The following is a 22,435-nucleotide window of genomic DNA, read 5'->3' on the forward strand; positions in this document are numbered from 1 at the left end:
ATATATATGTATATATATATATATATATATATTTACTTAGTTGTGAAGGGGAGCTATATGTGCTCGTAGTGATCCAATTTTGTATCTCGCAAGATCAAGTTTGCTCTTAAATTCTTGTACTGTGTTTGCACACACTAATTTTTCATCCAATTTATTCTATATATCTATCACTCTATGTAGGAAGCTGTTCTTTTTCAGGTCTCTTCTGTAGTTATCCTTTTTGAGTTTCATTGCATGTCCTCTTGTTTTACCTGTCCCACTTTAATAAGTCCTCTCTATCAATGCATTCTTTTCCTTTCATAATTCTGTTGATGGTTAGTAGGTCCCCTCATTCTGTTCTTTGTTCCAGGGTCAGCAATTCCAGTTCGGCCAGTCTTTCCTCATATGTCAGGTTTGAAAGTGTTAGGGCCATCTTTGTCGTTTCTCTTTGTATTCTTTCTTATGTGTGTGTTTGCGTTATATTTTAGGCTGTATATACTTTGGATATATATACAGCTTATATTTTTTTTCTCCTGATGAGTCGGAGAAAAACTACTCCCAACATTGTCCCACCATTTATTAACTAGACCAACACATGAAATATAAGGGAATATATGATGGAGGCATGTTTTCCACAATGATAGATGTGTCAATAAACCATTGGCCATGATAACAACATACCATATATCGTAGAAAATCATTTAGATAATTCTTGGTTGACTGAAATCAGTTCATGGTTGTTAGTAACAGAGGCAAAATCAAAATAATTATTTCTAGTAAATATCGCCCATGTCAGAACTCTTTAATCTAAAGTAGTTTTATTCATAGTTGTTAACCCATTAAACTCCGATGACAAAATTCTTGTCATTTGGTCAAATAAAACAAAAAATCATAAAACACCAAAATGTTTGATCAAACACCAGAAAAATATGACGTCAGTCCTCGCTTCGCTCGCGAGTGAAGCGAGGACTGACGTCATATTTTTCTGGTGGTTGATCAAACATTTTGGTGTTTTATGATTTTTTGTTTTATTTGACCAAATGACAAGAATTTTGTCATCGGAGTTTAATGGGTTAATGCATATGTCTAGAAAAAATCAGGCCTTTTGCCTCAGAATCAGAATTACTGTTAATTCTTTCTGTATCTACAACAGAGAATATCAGTGAAACAAAAATCCTTTTTTTTTTTTAGTTGTACATTTTATTTCCTAAAATCCAATTCTTACAAAAAGCCATGGTCAACTCCGTGTCCCAAACAGATTACTTCATTTAAAGTAAAGCTGATCTGTCAGTACATAATATGCAATATTGAATATAAAATTCAATATTTGTGTTCCTAGAATATCCTTTTGTTGTATAAAAAAAGCTAAAATTCTGTACAATTTTTGACCAACTATGTGAAAGATATATTATTATTATGGAAAATCGGTCATAGGACAGAAGTACAGATCCTGTACTTCTATATCCTGTATTTCTATATCTGTGAAAACCTTGTTTTGGTTTCGACTTTCATCGATTACATGTACAATTGAGGTCAAGATTCACTATTAGCTACTCATATGACTCGAGAAGGACAAGGAATGATAAAAACTAGTTAAAAGATCTTAACCTACACAACATAAATCTATAGAATGAGAAATATCAGGGTACATTAGCTGAATCCATTTCTTACATGAGAATCCATTCACATCTTTTATCTTTTCTTGCTTTACGACAAATTCAAATACTGTTCTGTTTTTATCTGAAAATGTGACGAGAAAATATTATTTCTTTGGGTAAACATTTCTATAGGACATCAGTAATCCATAAGCCCCCAGAATCATTTTTGAACATTTCAGTTGTCAATTCTAATCTGGGTGTTAGATGGTTAAAAGTCATCTCAATTAAGTTACGACCCATTGTTGTGTATAATGATTTTGTTCTAGCTAATACTAGATGATTTTATTAAGCTTAGGTAGTCTTCTAGGCATTAGAGTTTATTATTCTCACATCTGTATTTGGTAACCTGCAACCCTGAAAGATCTTTGTAAAAACTATGTTCTCATAAGTTTCATATATCTTACATTACATATCTACAAATTTAACAATCTTATAACATAGTTATTTCATTTGTCTAATAATGAAGAATTCTGTATTTAATATGAAAAACATTAACAACATACTCATGACTACAAAATTCTAATTCATCACCTTCATGTAAAAAGTGCTATAATGAAGAAAAATATTTAATTCATAGTACCATTAATGTGACCACTCCCTCACAAGGAGGAAAGGCCTTTTGGTATGTGTGTATTTATATATATATATATATATATATATATATATATATATATATATATATATATATATATATATATATATATATATATATATATATAATATATATATATATATATATATATATATATACATATATATATATATATATATACCATCAATACCTCACTGCACTCTCCCTGACCCAAAGGGTGTGGCAGGAGTCAGGGATGACCCTTTATCCAAAAGGTGCTGAGATGAGAGGGCCATTAAATGGGTTTCGTGCATGAGGTGGATGTTTGTTTGAACTCCCCCACTCCCTTACAAAAGGGAAAGGGCTTATGGAATATGTACATACTATTAACAGCCTTGATGCTCTCACTCTTTGTGTTAACCACACTCTTTCAGTCATGATACTGTATTCCAGTTTGTCAAAATTTGGTTTAAGAGCATTTATAAAAAAAAAATAATTGATGGACATTACAGTTCATAATCTATTGGCTTAGTCAAGTTACTTAGGTCAAGCATAGATAAAACATGAAGGATTTCCTCGGTATTCTGTCATGAAAAATATATGAGTGCTGTGGAAAAATAATCTAGTTTTATCACTCCAGCCTATGGGTGATAGCACATAAGCATTAGAATTAAGTGGTAACAGAGTATGAACAACAGTGAACAAGTGTCACAAACAATTTATCACAGTAGTGGTATTACCATCAACAAGATAGTCATCTGGCAGGCATAGACTGGAAGTAGAAAATTTACTTTCTCAATGAGACAAATGATAGAAAGAGCCCCCAAGACTGTAGAAATACTTGGTACAGATAAATAAATACAGTTACTGTATGCAGGTATTATATTGACTGCATGATGCCATTGTGCAATTGCCATTAATACTAAAAGGAAATGCTGTTGATCTGTACACCTATGATCTTGAGGCACTGCAACTCCAACTGAATTAGATATTGTTTAAAACTAAAACTTCAATTTCTTTTTTCTTTTTGTAGAAAAATACTATCAAATACAGTAACATGACTGTCTTTGTGGACAGTCATTCAAACATACCATGTTAATGAAAGCAGGTATTATACAATTACAGTATTCAAACCATACATATGACTGAAACAAAAAGTCATGTACCAGGAAACAAGGAAGCAGCCTTGAGGATTATAAACAAATTTTATAATTACCAATAAACTTAATACATTACTTGAAGTGTATTCTTGAAGACCGATTCTCTTTAAGATCACAAAATTCTGCCTGCTCTTGTCACATTTCCTAAATTGTGAAAATAAAACAAAATATTTTTCTCCCTGCTGTTTTGGTCATTCTTAACATCACCCACAATCTCCCTTGCAAAGGGAAAAGGCCATATTGTTGCTCCATATCTAGGCATCTCTTTGGCTTATTTGTACTGAATGCTACTCAAAACAATCTATCTGGAAAATTAGTTTCATCTGCCTGCGATATATCTCATCATATGTACCCATGATCCTAATTCTATTTTACTCAACCCAGTGATAACAATAACATATACTCATCTCATTATACATCATACAAGCACAACCAGCAGAACACAACAAAGACCTGCACCAGCAACACACTACTTAAACATCTACAATAATCTACCACCTGCACAACACAACGCATCCATATGAAAAAAGATTCACACTCAGATCACAAAATAAGCATTTCAAGACTGACCACAAAACTCCCTACTCCGTCAAAGCACTTAAAGCATTAGCCCTACAGAAAAATCTCTCCAAAGAGAAGCAAGAACCACACTAGTATGACTACATCCAGGTCACCATTCAGCACTAAAGCAATGTCAACACAGAAAAGGCCCTGACACAGAAACACACTGCCCCAGATGCAATCATCATACAGAAGATACTGAACACTTCATCCTACACTGTCCCACCTCATATCTGGACAACACGATATTTCTACCTTGAGTAATTAACAGGCCAATTGAGTGGCTGTTGCTGGTTATCTGGGGGCCATGGGTATTTTACAAGAGAGATCTGAGACATGGGATTAATTGAATATTTCCTTTGCATTTTCACCGAGTGCCAATGACATATGCATGTATGGACCTAATTATATTTTAATATCAAGAAAAGAGCAGTGCTTGTGGTGTCATGTCTCTACATTTCCATCAAACATTTTTCTAGCTTTTCAGATATTAACACAATCGTAAGTTGGAACAGAGGGACTTACAACTGTGTACCCTCACTTCAAGATTCAAGCAATCATTCATCAAGCAATAAATGCCAGCATCCAAGTTTGCTTAGTCTTTTGTTTACCAGTAAATGTTTCCTCCTCAAGACTACTCCACAAATTGATACATCTGAATGGAAAGCTTAGTTTCTTTATCTTCAAATATAAATAATCACTTATAACAAGCCATGTTACATGCCAAATAACCTTTATAATAGCGCTTTACTTTCTAATGTGCATGAAAGGCAGTTTTACAAATTATAAAAGCAAGATATACATTAAAATTGAGGCAAGTCAGAGCTCTCTGTAAGGTGTTGTCTTCAAGCTGCTGTTATGGTACAAAGTTGTGTGCAGTGAACAAAATGATTATGATGGTATATTTCTGACTATTTTGAAAAATATTAATAAAAAATATTATAGTGGCATAATATAACAGCTCTAATCTGGTGGCAATCAATGCATTAATAAACACTGCTATACACAATTTCAAGGCACATAAATTGTGTAAAAAAAATACACAAGCCAATATATACAATTATGTGCATCACACATACAAAAAAAAAATATTATAGTATCTAAATAACTGAATTTTATGAAGTTCAGTTGAACAAGTTCCTTAACACTTGCAGGAGAGCCATCTTAGTATTTGGTAATGAAAATGTACAAAACTGTTGTAAGAAAGCATGAACCAATCAAAGTTTCTTGTATGTTCCTGTTGCCAAGACTTGCTGGGGGGTTAATATATATATAATATATATATATATTTTTTTTTTAGTTATATCTGAATTCATACTCTTTCATTACCAATACCTTCTGGTAAAGTGTTGAGGAATTTATTTTCCAACTTTTTACTATGACATTAATGTGTATGTCTTAATGAGATCAGGTAAAAGTATTTATATTTCTAAACACTGATTGAGTTCGGGACAATTGCAGGATTTAGCCAGTCAAATTCAAGCTCTCTGTCAAGATTCCTTATATTCACAATACAGCTTGCTTTCTTCAAATTCTTTCGAAATCTGTGGAGAGAAAATGAGATACATATTCATTTATTAATTTATTTATTTATCTATTTTTAAGATATACCACTTCTGAATTATATTACTTGAGCAAAGAGATCCTGAAGGGCTTAAGTTTACTTACTCTTCTGCAGCACGCACTCCCACAGGATCATAGAGATACTGCATCTCAAAATCTCCCAAACTTTTGGTACCCTTTGAAGACAAAAGATTGGTAATGACCATGATGTCCAGTGTGGTTCTCTTGTTAGGTAACAACTTCATGATGTCCTTCTCATCATACTCTCTCTGGAAAATAAGTGAAAGAAAAATATTATTTGTGTCAAGGTATCATAATTTTTTAATTATATACTGTTGTAGACAAAATCCAACTCACTGCAGCAATCATCTCCAATAGCACAAGACCTTGCTTCATAACCCATAAAGCACAGTCCAACCTTGAGGTAATATTAGTTAATGTCATTTCAGGGGATCATGCACCCCAACCTATCCCTGCTAGAAGAAGAAACTTCTGACATAACACCATAGAGGCAATCAAAGACTCACAGACAGGGAGACTGTTCACGTTTAGAGACCTAAATTGAAAACTGTGATTTTATACACTCGCCATGAAGTATACTGAGTACCTCGCAATGCACATTACTAAAATAAATAAAAAGTAAGCGTCCCCATTGTACATTGTCATTTATACTATTTTACTACAGCTCTGATCTCTGATACAATAAATATTAGTGCATACAACCTTGACTTTAAATGGTCTTTCAGCTCTTCAAGTGGCTAAACCCACATTATGTCAGAACTTTACAAAAAACATCTTTTGGTGTTGAGTATGGAACATGTTTCTACATATGGTAGCTTTTTTTTTTTTTCTTTTCCTGAAGAAAACTACTAATGTAACTATTATGAAAGATTATTTGCACAATGATGATATGGTTTAACGTCACAAACTCCCCCCTATTGGCATGGTTCTGATATGATGTTTGCAGCATTAAAGGGATTCAAGGAAAAATATAATCATACCTCACCTGCCCACAATGATAATAGTTTTCTTTAAGGTGAACTTATAATTGGTCATACTATGATTGTTGTTGTTGTTGTTGTTGTTGTTCCCTAGACTGTCTGTCCGAGCAGTCCCGTCTCCCCAAGGAATGCCATAGCCGAAACTGGGTTTTCCCACAAATCCTTTATAGAGCATATGTTGTGTTGTTTGCATGCATGATTGTGTATAATGCAGTCTTCCATTATGTGTTGTATGGTATGGGGTGAAGTGTTACATCCTGGGAAGCTGTTCACAACGCGGTCATCCAGCCTCTTCTGGTAGCTTAGAAGTGCTGGGTGGTGACCGCACCGCAGTCTGGCCAAGTGGACTCTGTCCTTTCGTGGGAGAGAGGATTCAGAAGGGTGGATATCAGGGGGTCTGGCATGCAGCAGTGTGTTGTCTTTCAGTGTGTTAATGGAGCGGTGAGTGTGTCCTGCTATGTAGTGTAGCGGGTGTAATGTGTTTGTGGTGGCTGGGGCAAGTGTTTGTGTACCTCTCATGTCGAGGTGGTCCTTGACTTTGAGGACTTTTGTTTCATGGTGTAAATGGTCTGTAGGTGTTGTATTTGTGCGGCCTGTAATTGTTTTTAGGGCTTTGTTTTGTATGATTTGAAGGGTGTGGTGTGTCTCACTGAGATTAGGAGCCCATGCAGGACTCGCATAATTCAACAATGATCAAAAGCATAGAAAGAATAATGTTATATTAGTTTCTTTGTTTTGTCCAAATGTTGTTCCAGTGATTGACTTAAGTGCGTTAAGTCTGGGTGTGCATTTGTTTTTTATGTTTGTGATGTGTTGTTTGAAAGACATGGATGTATCATATGTTACACCAAGAATTTTCGGTGTGTTTGTGTGTGGTATTAGAGTGTTGTTGATGTAGAGATGAGGTATGTATTTGTGTTCTTTTGTCCAGTTGGTGAGAAGTGTTGCTGTAGATTTGGTTGGAGCTATTTTGAGTCTGTTTGTGATGAACCATGTGTTGAGTGTGTCAAGGTATGGCTGGATTATTTCTGCAGCTTTGTCTGTGTTACGATGTGTGCATGTGATTGTTATGTCGTCTGCATAGGAAGAGATTTGTATTTCTGAGGTGTCTGGCGTGGGTAAGTCATGCATGTATAGATTAAATAGTGTGGGGGATAGAACTGAGCCCTGTGGTACTTCGTTCTTAATGTTTCTGATGTGCGATGATTGGCCATTATATGACACGTAAGCATTCCTACCTGCCAGATAATTGTGTATCAAACATACAAATAACCTTTATAATAGCACTTTACTTTCTAAAGTGCATGAAAGGCAGTTTTACAAACATATAAATGCAAGATATACATTAAAATTGAGGCAAGTCAGAGCTCTGTAAGGTGTTGTCTTCAAGCTGCGGCAAGTGTTTGTGTGCCTCTCATGTCGAGGTGGTCCTTGACTTTGAGGACTTTTGTTTCACGGTGTAAATGGTCTGTAGGTGTTGTATTTGTGCAGCCTGTAATTGTTTTTAGGGCTTTGTTTTGTATGATTTGAAGGGTGTTGTGGTGTGTCTCACTGAGATTAGGAGGCCATGCAGGACTCGCATAATTTTGAGTCTGTTTGTGATGAACCATGTGTTGAGTGTGTCAAGGTATGGCTGGATTATTTCTGCAGCTTTGTCTGTGTTACGATGTGTGCATGTGATTGTTATGTCGTCTGCATAGGAAGAGATTTGTATTTCTGAGGTGTCTGGCGTGGGTAAGTCATGCATGTATAGATTAAATAGTGTGGGGGATAGAACTGAGCCCTGTGGTACTTCGTTCTTAATGTTTCTGATGTGCGATGATTGGCCATTATATGACACGTAAGCATTCCTACCTGCCAGATAATTGTGTATCAAACATACAAATAACCTTTATAATAGCACTTTACTTTCTAAAGTGCATGAAAGGCAGTTTTACAAACATATAAATGCAAGATATACATTAAAATTGAGGCAAGTCAGAGCTCTGTAAGGTGTTGTCTTCAAGCTGCGGCAAGTGTTTGTGTGCCTCTCATGTCGAGGTGGTCCTTGACTTTGAGGACTTTTGTTTCACGGTGTAAATGGTCTGTAGGTGTTGTATTTGTGCAGCCTGTAATTGTTTTTAGGGCTTTGTTTTGTATGATTTGAAGGGTGTTGTGGTGTGTCTCACTGAGATTAGGAGGCCATGCAGGACTCGCATAATTTTGAGTCTGTTTGTGATGAACCAAGTGTTGAGTGTGTCGAGGTATGACTGTAGTATTTCTACAGCTTTGCCTTCGTTGTGGTGTGTGCATGTAATTGTTATGTCGTCTGCATAAGAAGAGATTTGTGTTTCTGAAGTGTGGGGGGTGGGTATATTCCGTGCATGTATAGATAAAAAATTGTGGGGGATAGAAATGAGCCCTGTGGTACTTCGTTCTTAAAGTTTCTGTTGTGCAATGACTGGTCATTATATGGCACATAGGCATTTCTACCTTCCAGATAATTGTGTATCAAACATACAAATAACCTTTATAATAGCACTTTACTTTCTAAAGTGCATGAAAGGCAGTTTTACAAACATATAAATGCAAGATATACATTAAAATTGAGGCAAGTCAGAGCTCTGTAAGGTGTTGTCTTCAAGCTGCGGCAAGTGTTTGTGTGCCTCTCATGTCGAGGTGGTCCTTGACTTTGAGGACTTTTGTTTCACGGTGTAAATGGTCTGTAGGTGTTGTATTTGTGCAGCCTGTAATTGTTTTTAGGGCTTTGTTTTGTATGATTTGAAGGGTGTTGTGGTGTGTCTCACTGAGATTAGGAGGCCATGCAGGACTCGCATAATTTTGAGTCTGTTTGTGATGAACCATGTGTTGAGTGTGTCAAGGTATGGCTGGATTATTTCTGCAGCTTTGTCTGTGTTACGATGTGTGCATGTGATTGTTATGTCGTCTGCGTAGGAAGAGATTTGTATTTCTGAGGTGTCTGGCGTGGGTAAGTCATGCATGTATAGATTAAATAGTGTGGGGGATAGAACTGAGCCCTGTGGTACTTCGTTCTTAATGTTTCTGATGTGTGATGATTGGCCATTATATGACACGTAAGCATTCCTACCTGCCAGATAATTGTGCATCAAACATACAAATAACCTTTATAATAGCGCTTTACTTTCTAAAGTGCATGAAAGGCAGTTTTACAAACTTATAAAAGCAAGATATACATTAAAATTGAGGCAAGTCAGAGCTCTGTAAGGTGTTGTCTTCAAGCTGCGGCAAGTGTTTGTGTGCCTCTCATGTCGAGGTGGTCCTTGACTTTGAGGACTTTTGTTTCATGGTGTAAATGGTCTGTAGGTGTTGTATTTGTGCAGCCTGTAATTGTTTTTAGGGCTTTGTTTTGTATGATTTGAAGGGTGTTGTGATGTGTCTCACTGAGATTAGGAGGCCATGCAGGACTCGCATAATTTTGAGTCTGTTTGTGATGAACCATGTGTTGAGTGTGTCAAGGTATGGCTGGATTATTTCTGCAGCTTTGTCTGTGTTACGATGTGTGCATATGATTGTTATGTCGTCTGCGTAGGAAGAGATTTGTATTTCTGAGGTGTCTGGCGTGGGTAAGTCAGAGCCAAACGGCAGCAACCACCCCTGGCCATCAGCTCTACACAGGTGGCACCGATCCCCAAGAGGAGCTACTATGATTGTTCTTTTAAATTATGCTTATGGTAAGATTCACTGCATTTTATTTTGTACAAAACTGTACTTATAACTAAAAGTATTTTATTTTTTTCAATGAGAAATGGTATCAATGCAACTACATAGTTCTGATTTATTATTGATCAGGTTATTGTGTTAAGCATTAAGCAATTCCAGGAAAACTATGCTTTTAATCTACCCAGAATAAGATTTTTCTTTAATGTAAACTTGCAACCAGTCAATCTATAATTCTTTTTTCAAGTGATCCTTACAATGAGAGTAAATATGAGTTATTTTATGTTGAGCTTGACTGACCAAAATCTGACCAGATCTTAGACATGTGTGACATCTACATGACATGGGATTTTACCAAGACATTTTTTTATAGTTTATAGTACGATACTTGTTTTCTATTGATAACAATGTGCTATATTGCTTATTCATTACCTTGGTCTTTGGAGGATCTTCCATAAGAATACCAGGGTAGTTAGGAACAAATGCATACTGTTCATACTGCTGGAAATTGGCTGCTGAATGGCCCAGTGAACATGTTGATATGATTACTGTCACTGTTTCAATCACTTCTTCCACTTTACAGAATCCTGAAATAGAAGATTCAGAAATTAAGACAAATTGACACAAGTGCAAAAGTTTGATTGTTTATTTGTTCCTTTTGAAAAAACAGTACATATATGTTGTAGTAGGTAAATAATGGGATAGAGATGAGGGAATTAAGAATCCCCATCTTCAAGTTTCTCCTACAAAGAGTCAAGGCAAAAGGTCTGGGATGCACTAGAAAATGAATTCTCAGACTTGTTTCTTTTGTACTTCAGACTTATGTGATGACATTACTCAACCTCTTGGTGGTCATTTTAACACTGAATAAAACTATAAGGTATCTAGTAACTTCCATTAGTTTTCCATTACCTCTTGTGATCTTTGCCCACCTCCATTCTTTTTTCCCCAGGTTCTTGGACCTTCACTTGAGAACCACTTCATAATTATTACAATTTTGTTTTCAAGAGAAAATTCCTGGTTACCTTTTACAGGATCTCCTGGAACACCCTCTAAGCCGACACCACCCAGTTGCCTCTGTTTCACAAGCTCCTCCCTCCACCACTGAAGCTCCCAGTCTTCTGCCAGTTTCTCTGGTGTATCTGAAATGAAAGATAATTAAGTTCTTTCTTCCATACATACATGAATTTTAGTCATAAAAACTAATATTATCTGAAATATTTTTATCTGATATCAAGGATTCCAATGATCATTTCCATTGCCAACCAGTATTTCTGATCTCCCCTCTCCCCAACCCTCATCCTAACACCACCCTCACCTCTAAGCATGTGAAGATAATGGGTGAAGTGAAGAGGGAATATATAAAGCAGTGGAAAATCCTTGTATGTGAGAGAAAACAATAATTATAAATTCATCTGAATACATACAAATGTGTACCAAAAAGCCTTTTTATGGTGTTAAAAAAAAGATATCCCCTGTGTGTTTATTTAGCTAATTGTAGTATACAGGAAAGGAGCAGTGCTTGTTGATGTGTATTACACTTACCATAATGATGTTGAACAACTTGAGTTACATATTTTTCAATTTCATTATGCAACAAGAGAGCATCATCTCGGTATGGATAGTAGGGAAGAACCTCCGGATCTAGAGTTCCATTGTGGCGAAGGAAGGTTTCGGGTTTTCCATGTATATCGAACCTCCATTGTTCGAGACCTCGTTTAATGAGGTTAAAAATTCCCTTAACTCCTTGTGTCATGCTACGATCCACCCATCCTCCTGGGGAGACCAATTTCCGGAGACCTCTCCTGTTTAGGCATTAATTATTTCAAGATTACACAACTGTGGCAACTACACTAGTCAAATAGAAATTACATTATTGATAAGTACTTGTTGATTCTGTAACAAAATATCATGAAAAATACTACATGTTTAAAAATCATAAATAGATAAAAAATTCAAAGTTTTATATTTTCTCATACTAGGGTAATGTCAAGTTACTGAAAATCAAGCAAGTATTATTGGACTGCTAAAGTATTAAAAAAACAGGAACAGCAACATGAAAACAACTGTCATCATATCTTAGATGCACAAATTTGGAACCCATATGCATAATATTGCTCAATTATCTACTATAATGAAAATAAAGGGATGTTTTGGAGGGAGGTTGTGTGGGGAATGGGGAGATGGGTCAAATGGAGAACAAAAGGTAGGAGCACACAGGGACAGATCTTGGCGGAAGGGGGAGGCAGTGGATGGAGTGTTTTGGGGAGCTGTTGAATATGGAGGAGGCTGGGGAGGAATTAGTGATGGTGGTGGGAGGTGCTGAGAGGGGGGAGAGTGGTGGGGGGGGAGAGTGGAGGATGGGTGGGAAGGGATAAGGTGCAGGTGGCTCTGAACGTGATGGGAGCAGGTGGGGCACCTGGGTTGGATGGGCGTGGTGCAGAGTGTCTGAGGAGGGGAGGTGCAGTGGTGATAGACTGGCTGGTGAGGTTGTTTGGTGTGTGTCTTGGGGGAGGATGGGGTGCTGGAAGGCTGGAGCCTGTGTGTTTCCGCTTGGCAGGGAAAATGGGGACAGATGTGAGTGTGGTGGTTTCAGAGGGATCAGTTTGTTGAGTGTAGTTGGGAAGGCTTATGCAAGGGTTTTACTTGAGAGGATTAGGAGAGGAACAGGGGGAGGAATTGGTGAGGAACAATGTGGGTTTAGGAAAGGTGGGGGTTGTGTGGATCAGATTTTTGTGGTAAGGCAGATATGTGAGAAAGCTTTAGGAAAAGGTAAGGGCGTTTTTTGGGCCTTTATGGATTTGGAAAAGGCTAATGACAGGGTGGACAGGAAGGCACTGTGGGAGGTTTTGCAGATATGTGGGATTGGGGGGAAAGCTGTTGAGGGAGGTCGGGAGTTTTTGCAAGTGGTGGAGCCTGTGTTGAATGGGAGGTGGAGAGGGTGAATGGGTTTGAGGTGGGGGTGGGACTGTGTCAGGGATGTGTCATGTTGCTGTGGCTGTTTGGTGTGTGTATGGATGGGGTGGTGTGGGAGGTGGGGACGAGGGTGGTGGGCAAGGGACTGGAGATGGTTGGGGAAGGCGGAGAAAAGTGGGTGGTGGGCCAGTTGTTGTTTGCTGGTGATACTGCACTTGTAGTGGGGGTCAGAGGGTGGGGTGGATGGATGAGGTGGGGGGGATATTGAAAAGGAGGGGAGTGTCTGCTAAGTGGGAGGGAGGGTGGAAGATGGGGGTGAGTGGAGAGTAGCTGTGTGTGGGTGATGCTGTTATGCAAGGAAGGGAGGGGTGCATGTGTATGTGTGATGTTTTGACATAGCCCAGGGGGCAATTTCTCCCAGTCTTCTCTTTTTCTACGAGAGAAGATGGAGGGGGTTGCTGATTGAGTAAAGTGGCTTTGTTGTAGATGTGCTGTGTCTAGCTGCATTACTTCTGGCCTGGAGCAGTGGGCAGGATGCAGGGAGTGGGTACATGCCTTAGACTATCTCCCTTATAAGGTGGGAAAAAGCTCCTGGTATGTAAACAGATATATAATGAAAATAAACAAAGATGAATGAAGAGTATACTCACTCATTGATAGCTAGAAGGAATAGGAAATGTGGAGCAAGTAGCTTGAACAGAGGATGCGAGGGTGATAGGTTTCTGTGTGTACAGACTACAACACCTTCCATGAGCAGATGAGTAAAGCCAAGATGAGTAAGTGCTTGGTGGTGCTGGGCCTCAGCATTGTTGTAGAACATTTTAGCAACCAGCCAAGTATTGGGAGAGTCGTTTGGAGTATATACCTGCAAAATAAAACCATCTAACAATTTGCAGGAAAAAGAAGACAAACACAGCAAGAAAAAGATCTCACCCATCCAAAAGAATATCACAAATATAAATTCAGCCTCCAAACTATGCAGTTCAAATACCCATCATTTCTATAATATTGCAGTTCCTGGAGAAATACCAAAGAAAATTTAGACTATGCCATCATGGAGCATGATTTTACATGATTAATTCAGTGCAGTGAAAGCTGTAACAAGCCTTCTGACCCATGAATTCTCCTTTTAAGACACACACGAGAACACAGTATTGGTAGATTCGCCTTCCCCCCCCACCACAAGATGTAATGAACATGTAATGAACATGTAATGTAAGATGTAATGAACATAAGACAAGATGTAAGATGTAATGAACATAAGATGAGAATAACAATTACTCACGGGGTTGTCTTCTCCTTTTTGCTGCCTAAGTTGTATCGCCACTGGGTTCAGTTTGTCATCTTTATCCAAGTAGAACAAAGCAATTGGCGCTGCGAGCTGTAGGCATGAATATCAATTACACATTCGTTCTAGTTTTTCTAAACTATCACAAATAGAAATATCAAGACCTTCAGCTATCCTAGTGTGATTCACCACCTGGATCACGTGTTGGACTCGTGATCGACAGCTATTTCCCTTCTGGGAGAGAGCTCAGAACTCAAATATGACCAATCTATGGGGAATGCTGTGACCTTACAAGCGCTCACACACCCGAACTCCTTGCCCACGAGAGTTGGAGTAACGACTCGCAGCGATACTGAAATTATTTCAACCCTGGTCGGGATTCGAACCCGGACCGCCGTAGTGACGGCCGGGTACTCTAACCACTTCGCAACTAGCTTTGTGTTAACGTGCTTTGTTTGTAGCTATAACCATTGAAGTATATCACAATAATCAAGAGTAATAATAATAATAACGAATAGAAATATTGAAACCCAATCATCCAATGTCACAAAAGTACACACAAATGCACTTGCAAAAAGTATTTTTGGAAGACCCTGTATATACAGTACGTATATACATGTACAAATATATACAGGTGTGCCAAAAATGTACTCTGTGACTATAGGCAAATTTTTATCATCATCACAAATATTATATATTTATCTAATTATATTTTTAATCAATTCATATATTCATTTCGCACGTTAAGGCGGTTCTAGTATTGAGAATCCACACAAAGATGACCCTTACTGTGTTCACATACCTCCTTGTCGTCTTTACAGTCGAGTCCATCAAGAATGTCTAAGTTACAAATGAACATTTTTTTCTTCTCCAACGCCTCTTCCAAGGTGAGGTCATCTAAGAGGCCTTCTAGTGTAGCGTCGGTCACGTCCAGGCTGGAATCAAAGACCAAGGACAAATGGAATAAAAAAAAATTATATTATGTTGTTGTTGGTATTATCATTGTCATCGTTACTATTATTATTGTTATTGTTATCATCATCATTATCATCACCATATTATGTTCCTGTTATTATTATAATAACAGCGATTTTATTCAGGCTAAATGTAGAAATATTCTGCCGACGTATATACAAATAATAATAATAATAATAATTATTATTATTATTATTATTATTATTATTATTATTATTATTATTATTTGTATATACGTCGGCAGAATATTTCTACATTTAGCCTGAATAAAATCGCTAGGCCGTACGAGAAAAAAGCTAAGCATAAAAATAGAAATAAAATAAAAAATCTAGCATAACCTATAAAAGTTCTTTCCTCCGGTGACAAAACGTTAAAGTCTCCCCTTGACTAAAATCATAAGTTCCTTGTCTGGCGACCAAACGTCTGGCAAATAAACGTTAGGTTTCTCCTTATTTGACGACTCAAATGCTCCTCAATTTGTGACAACTAAACGTAATTGTTTTATTCTTGTCTGTTGACTCACTTTTCCGGAAGACTAGTGCACAGTTGTATGATGACCGGATTGACGCCTTGAACTCGCTGTAGGCCAAACCATCGATCTTCCTTCCAACGTCGCATTGGCTGAAGAAACAAAACACAAGAAAATAAAAATCAGCACTTGACAACACGAAAACCTGCGAATTCACGCGAAGAATTTTTAAACCATAAAAATAAAAAACGTGATCTAACAAATATTGATCACTATATCTGGAAAAGAGTAAATATTATAAAACTGATTCTAGTATATTTCTCTGGATTCTACATTACACAACAATGCTGGCAATTAAAGTCGCCATTTTTTAGCGTTTATAACGGATTGGTGTGTGATGATGAGGGAGGGTTACTATATTAATTGTGTTGAAATATCCACCATCCACCGTCTCTCCATTTACCAGAAATTTGATAGAACTTCATAACATGTCAACCGAAACACTGTCGCCAGAAATTAATTAACCTTGAAAATGTTTCCTTCCCTCCGCCCGTCCCATGACAAATAGGACAATACTGCTGTCATTATCCTACAAAAGATAAGTCAAAATTGACTAAAAATAGGTAAATTGTTTAAAAAAACGTCAAAAGGTCAACACCCTCTAACAAGGTCAAATGGTCATTGGACTTGAAAAGGTTCAAATTTACCAAAGTGAACTCAAAAAGGTAAAAGAATTAAAAATAAAAAATAAAAGAAAAAGAAAAAAAATAGGAAAAAGTTAATGAACTTGGAAAATGTAATTTTTATCAAAAGAGGTCAACAGACCCCCAAAAAGGTCAACGAAAGAAAAAAGGTCAAATGTTCAACAAACTCACATAAGGCTCGCCCAGTGACTTGCTGTACACGCTCTTAAGGTCATCCAGCGAGTTCCAGGATGTCTGAGTCCATTCTGTGAATATGGTCGTGGTCAGCAACTTGCTCTTCCTCTTGGTGAAATCCCACTGAAAGTTAAAATAAATAAATAAGACTCAGAGGTGACTGGATACAGGTCTTTAAAATTCTAAAGGGAATTGACAACATCAAAAGTGACAAAATTTTTACATTGAATGAGAATCAGACAAGAAACAATGGTCTTAAACTCTCCGGAAATAGATTCAATTCGGAAGTAGGTAGAAACAACTTTGCCAACCGTGTAGTTAATGAATGGAATAAACTTCCTGCACAGGTAGTGCAATGTAGTTCAGTTCAAAGCTTTAAGAATCATTTAGATAAATACCTAAGTAAGATGCTGTAGTGATTATAATTTATCTTATATTATTTGTTTTGGTTTTGTTATCATTTATCTGTCCGATTTTGATTTATTATTAGTTATATGTCAATTTATTATTTACTATTTACCTGTTTGTTTATTATTCAACTATACCTATGCATTTATTTATGTATTTTATTTGTTATTTACATTATTATAGTTTTTATTTATTATTTTATTATTAATATGATTTTTTTTTTCGCATCCGACCTAGATATGGATCAAAAGGTCTCCTGTCGGCATGCTCCGCCTTTGTAATCCTTTGTAATCCTGTGAGTAGAATATTTAGTGTGCAGGTAGTTCTTGGTTTGTCCGATATACAGGGACCGAAAGACATCGTGTAAATAAAAAAAATCGCGTAAATTAAAACCGGGGTGGGGAACCGAGTGGTGTACTTCTGGGTGTATAAAAAATTTACACTCGACTACTGTTAATTCAGACACACTACTTAATTAAAATAGAGCGTATACTTTCATCAGTCGCGTTGAACCAAATTCGCGTAAGTCAAGAATTACCTGAGTTGGGGAAGCAAGACCCTCTACGCTCTGTACATATATACATACATACATATATATATACATATATATATATACATATATATATACGTATATACATAATATACATATATATATATATACATGTATACATATATATATATATATACATATATACATATATATGTATGTGTGTATATATATATATATATATATATATATATAGATATATATATATATATATATATGATATATATAATATATACGAACAAAACCAGGGAGCGTCTGATCTCGATCAAGGGTCATTTACGGACCATCATGTCGGCTGCTGCATCTGATAGCTTCTCAAGGCCACTACCAACCGACAAATGTAGGCCTACGAAGGGATGCTCAAGAGTAATCAGATCTACATTTTAAAATATTACAGGAATCTTCAAAATTTAGGGTCTTTAGCAGCCTCATAAGGAATTATATCAAGCCAAGATATTGTATATTAAATTTAAAATAAAACGTGATTCTGATTTGGAAAAAAAAAATAGGTTTTGATAATGTTTAATGGCATTAGGGAATTAGGTCTCTACATTTCTGTGTCATAAAAACTGGCGAGTTTGTCATGATGTTCAAGTTTTATCAAATTGAGTCTTTCATTTATATGTAAATTTTGTATTCATCAAATATTTATTCACCTTTTATTTATTCATTCAAAATATACAGACGTGGTGGCAACTATTCCACAAAAGAGAGAGAGAGAGAGAGAGAGAGAGAGAGAGAGAGAGAGAGAGAGACCTTAAGAACAAATTATAAAGAGAGATGGGTTAGGATGTGGAGGATGAGTGTCGAAGCCTGACGAGTGAATTTCACTGACCAACATAAGCTCAAGATCTAAGAATATAAGGTCTAACCACTTCCGACCGAATTTCGAGGGAGTTGGCGCAGCGGGCCCGTGAACGTCACCTGGGGCCGTATACACAAAACTTGTTAGCACTAACAAATAGCTGTTAAGGGTAACAAATTCCTGTTAAGGCTAACATTTAGCTGTTAAGCACTAACAGTGATACAGAAAACTTGTTAGGGCCTTAAAAGTACTGTTAAGATAAAAGTGCTGAGGAGGACTATTAAGCTCTTAACAAGTTCCTGTTAGTAGAGAAGATGGCGGAGCAACAACAACTAAAAAGATGACTGCGAGTTTATCGACAGCGACGGGACATATTTAACGAGTACAATGACGACGAACTCATCAAACGCTTCAGAATGAACCGTGCTGGTATAATAAAAATGGCTGATTTAGTGAGGGACAAACTTCAATCCCGAACAGAACGGAATCGACCACTGAGTCCTGAGACGAAGGTGGCAATTACCCTATGATATTTAGCCACAGGTAAAATGCAGCAGTGACGAATTTGGGACCTCGCAAGCATCAATCAGCCGTGTCATTACTCAAACACTTGATGCACTATGTAACTCAGTTTGTAAAATTCCTATTGACTCGCCAAGAAGTGCAAGTAAAACAAGCAGAGTTCATGGAAAACTGTAGGTTTCCCGGTGTTGTGGGTACCATAGATGGCACAAACATTAGAATTGGGGCTCCAAGTGTCGATGAACATTTATATGTAAACAGAAAACAATACCATAGCATCAACGTGCTTTGTCATGCCTCCCTCTTATCCTTGTGATTTAAACTTGGCTTGAATCGCCCATTTATTATTATTTTTTCTCCATAATCACGTTGATCAAGAGGAGTGTTTCCTCTTGTGACCAGTTTGGCTTCCTTTTCTTTTTCTGTGTTTCTTCTGCCATGTCTATGTCCTCTGAAATTATTGTTGAGTCTTCTGTCGGAAGATTTGTCTGTGGCACGGCCGCCTGTACAATGCGCCTTCGTCCAAAAATATCTGTCGTTGGTTAATAAGTACTTCTAAAAACCCATACATACGATATCTATGTGCTATCATGATACTTTATTAATAAATTCTGAACAACTGCATTAATAACACTGTTTTATGTGTGCAATTTTTGATAATACGTCCATTTACATGTTCATAAGCTGCTAACTTCAGCGCTGTTTAGCGGTACTTGACAAACAACTGTTTGCTAGCTAACAGTTGTTAGTTAAGCATTGGTGTATAACTTTTAGTGGTTTTCTGTTAGCTAGCAGAGATTGTTAAGGCTAACAAAAAAGTTTTGTGTATACGGCCCCTGGCTGTTCAAAGTGGGGTTAGCAGGTCCTATAGCTGTCAGTTGAAGTTGGTCCGTCGTTCGAAAATGACGTCGCCTTCGCTCGCACCGCTCCACTCAATTAGTTATATTCTGACAAATATTATATAAAATATTATAGTTCCTGTCTATATATATGAATATATAATATATATGATATATAATATATATATATATAATATATAAAATATTATAGTTCCTGTCTTCCTTGGCGTTTCACAGTTTTCTTCAGTGTATCACAAAGAGAAAATGGACGCATCCAAACTACGTCAGAAGCTGCGCAGAACTGATACAGCGGTTAGACCTGTTTACTTAGACCTTGCAAAAGCTAAGCGGCGTCGTCGTTGGCGCGCAGGTATAACGGTCACAAAGCCTCAGCAAAGCATGACCACAGAAATGTTACATAATAAGGTCGGATGCAAAATAGATCAATATAATGAACGTAATAAAATACGAATTATTATTTTCAAGAAATTACAGGGTGATATAGGTATGGATGGAGATAGAAATGGGAAATTAATTTCAGTATGAAAAAATGCAAAATATTATAAATAGGTAAAGGCAATGCCTCCATTAAATAATAATAATAATAATATGCTCCCCAGTGAAAGAGCATAATCACATAAACGTATGCTGTCTCTGAAGACAGAAACGCTAGTTAAAATCGGCGAAAATCAAAACACACACGGCCTACTGGTGTGGTGGATAGCGTCATGGTCCATCAGCGTTGGTGTACCGAGTTCCCGACTCGTCCAGGGCGAAACCGCAAACTTGTGTGGTTAAGGTTACAGTATACCCCCATAGATCGGACTACACGAACTCTGAAGCTCTCATCCGGATAGCTAGCTATCCCTAGTCTAGCACGTGATTCAAGGTGGTCTCGTGCACACACGAACAAGTTGTGGTGTGTATTATGTCATAATATTACTTATAGATCGGGTAATATCTTTGAGCTCTCATCTGGATGGATATTAGCTGTCAATCACGAGATCAACACGTGATCCAAGGCATACACTCACGTGTATGGCGCCGCCAGCTGTTCAGAAACCATTTGTAGCCAAGAGGGAGGGTGAGGGAGGGAATGAGGGATGTGGGAGCGGCGTTCAGTTTGGCCACTACGTCCACCTGCAGACACCCGGGGCTGCGTCGTAGTATCGGGGTTGGAGGGGTTAATAACGGGGTCCGAGGAGTGGAGGATGAATAGGGAATGGGATGTCCTACTACCTTTTTATGTTTTATTTTTTATTTATTCGCGTATACGTTTATTTATATGCATAAGTATATAATTATTTATGCATCTATTTATTTATTAACGTTGCATTATGGGTACATTTTATACAATGCCTATCAATACTCTAGTCATTTCTTTCCTAGTTCCAGCTTTGTGATCTTTGTAATGCGCATTTTAAGTCTAATAATAATTCACTAGTTTCCGAACACACGTTTTAGTTTTGATTTTAATTTTTTCAATTTCCATTTCTTTCTCTTCGGGAAAGAATGATAATGTCACATTTTTAGTAGCGAAATCTTATCTCAATAATTGGACATTATTCACAGTTTTCTTATCAGTTATTACCCACAATCCTCCACCTATATCTTGAAGTTAATCTTAACTTTTTAGCGTCACATTTTGAAGAAACTAAACATCATAAATAAGTCTTCGATAAACGTAGTAGGATGTTCATTGAAACAAAAGTTTGAAGTAAGAAATATTTTTCTTGATTACCTACGTGTGTAAAATCGTATGGCATTATCCAGAATAAAATATATCTATACCCTCTCTCTCTATTACGCAGTCGTCGTGGCTGCCACGACGCCTTTGCCTCTTGGCAACTCCATCACTATATCCGACGTGTTCCGTATGCAGGTGGCGACGGGACAAATCCTGTTTTAAAACTTTTACGACGAAAAAGAATCCCTGCGTTATATAAGACCCAACATTCCATGAATACCTTAACATTTACCACCTGTTTCAGTAGAAAAACTAAAAAAGTCAATACCGTTTCAGGTACGGACCTTTTGTTGATGTTTTGATTCTGTATTGCGCTGCTGCCATACTTCCATCCTGGAAACTTGTATTACCGGAGCTAGTGACGGTACGTAGATTTCATGTAACCTTGCACTGCACGTGGCAACAGGGAGTGTGAGAGGAGATGCATTGTTGTACATATCAGATTACAAATCTTTCACTCATTCGCAAATGCAACAGGTAGCTCCATACTGGTCAAGCGAGCTCATGTACTTGCAAATACTACTTGTTATTTAATTTTATATATTAATTAATTTGTTTATTAAACCGTTTATTTTTCCGTTTCGTTTCACCTATCATGTTATTTTTGCAATTAAACAGGGGCCATTTTAATTCTGTTTTGTAGTCTCGTTAACTATGTGGTTAAACTGGCTTATAAGAGAGATAATATATACTTCATTTGAAGTCGGTTATCTTATATCTAATATCGTACATGTGTCGTGTGTGTGTGTGATTCACCATGGTCTTGGATCACGTGTTGGACTCGTGATCGACAGCTACTTCCCTCCCGGAAGAGAGCTCAGAGCTCATATATGACCGATCTATGGGATGCTGTGACCTTACACGCACACA

General features: G+C 37.2%; 1 protein-coding gene across 5 annotated transcripts in view; it reads right to left on the bottom strand.

Moving 5' to 3' along the window:
* Window positions 1–2,856: 2,856 nt before the first annotated feature.
* The window catches only part of LOC143038426 (polyunsaturated fatty acid 5-lipoxygenase-like), a 94,500-nt gene continuing 74,921 nt past the window's right edge, over window positions 2,857–22,435 (bottom strand). For all 5 annotated transcript variants that reach the window (XM_076207596.1, XM_076207599.1, XM_076207598.1 and 2 more), the window contains 10 exons: window positions 16,695–16,820; window positions 15,874–15,971; window positions 15,178–15,310; window positions 14,373–14,468; window positions 13,738–13,952; window positions 11,717–11,976; window positions 11,197–11,313; window positions 10,604–10,758; window positions 5,598–5,761; window positions 2,857–5,473 (listed from right to left, as the gene is read on the bottom strand). In XM_076207596.1, coding sequence (XP_076063711.1) covers window positions 5,359–5,473; window positions 5,598–5,761; window positions 10,604–10,758; window positions 11,197–11,313; window positions 11,717–11,976; window positions 13,738–13,952; window positions 14,373–14,468; window positions 15,178–15,310; window positions 15,874–15,971; window positions 16,695–16,820 — 1,479 coding nt within the window. In that variant the 3' untranslated portion in view covers window positions 2,857–5,358. The remainder of the gene's footprint in view (window positions 5,474–5,597; window positions 5,762–10,603; window positions 10,759–11,196; window positions 11,314–11,716; window positions 11,977–13,737; window positions 13,953–14,372; window positions 14,469–15,177; window positions 15,311–15,873; window positions 15,972–16,694; window positions 16,821–22,435) is intronic.

This window comes from Oratosquilla oratoria, chromosome 24 (genome assembly GCF_046742065.1).
Source record: "Oratosquilla oratoria isolate Oo_2021 chromosome 24, ASM4674206v1, whole genome shotgun sequence".
NCBI classification, from domain to species: domain Eukaryota; kingdom Metazoa; phylum Arthropoda; class Malacostraca; order Stomatopoda; family Squillidae; genus Oratosquilla; species Oratosquilla oratoria.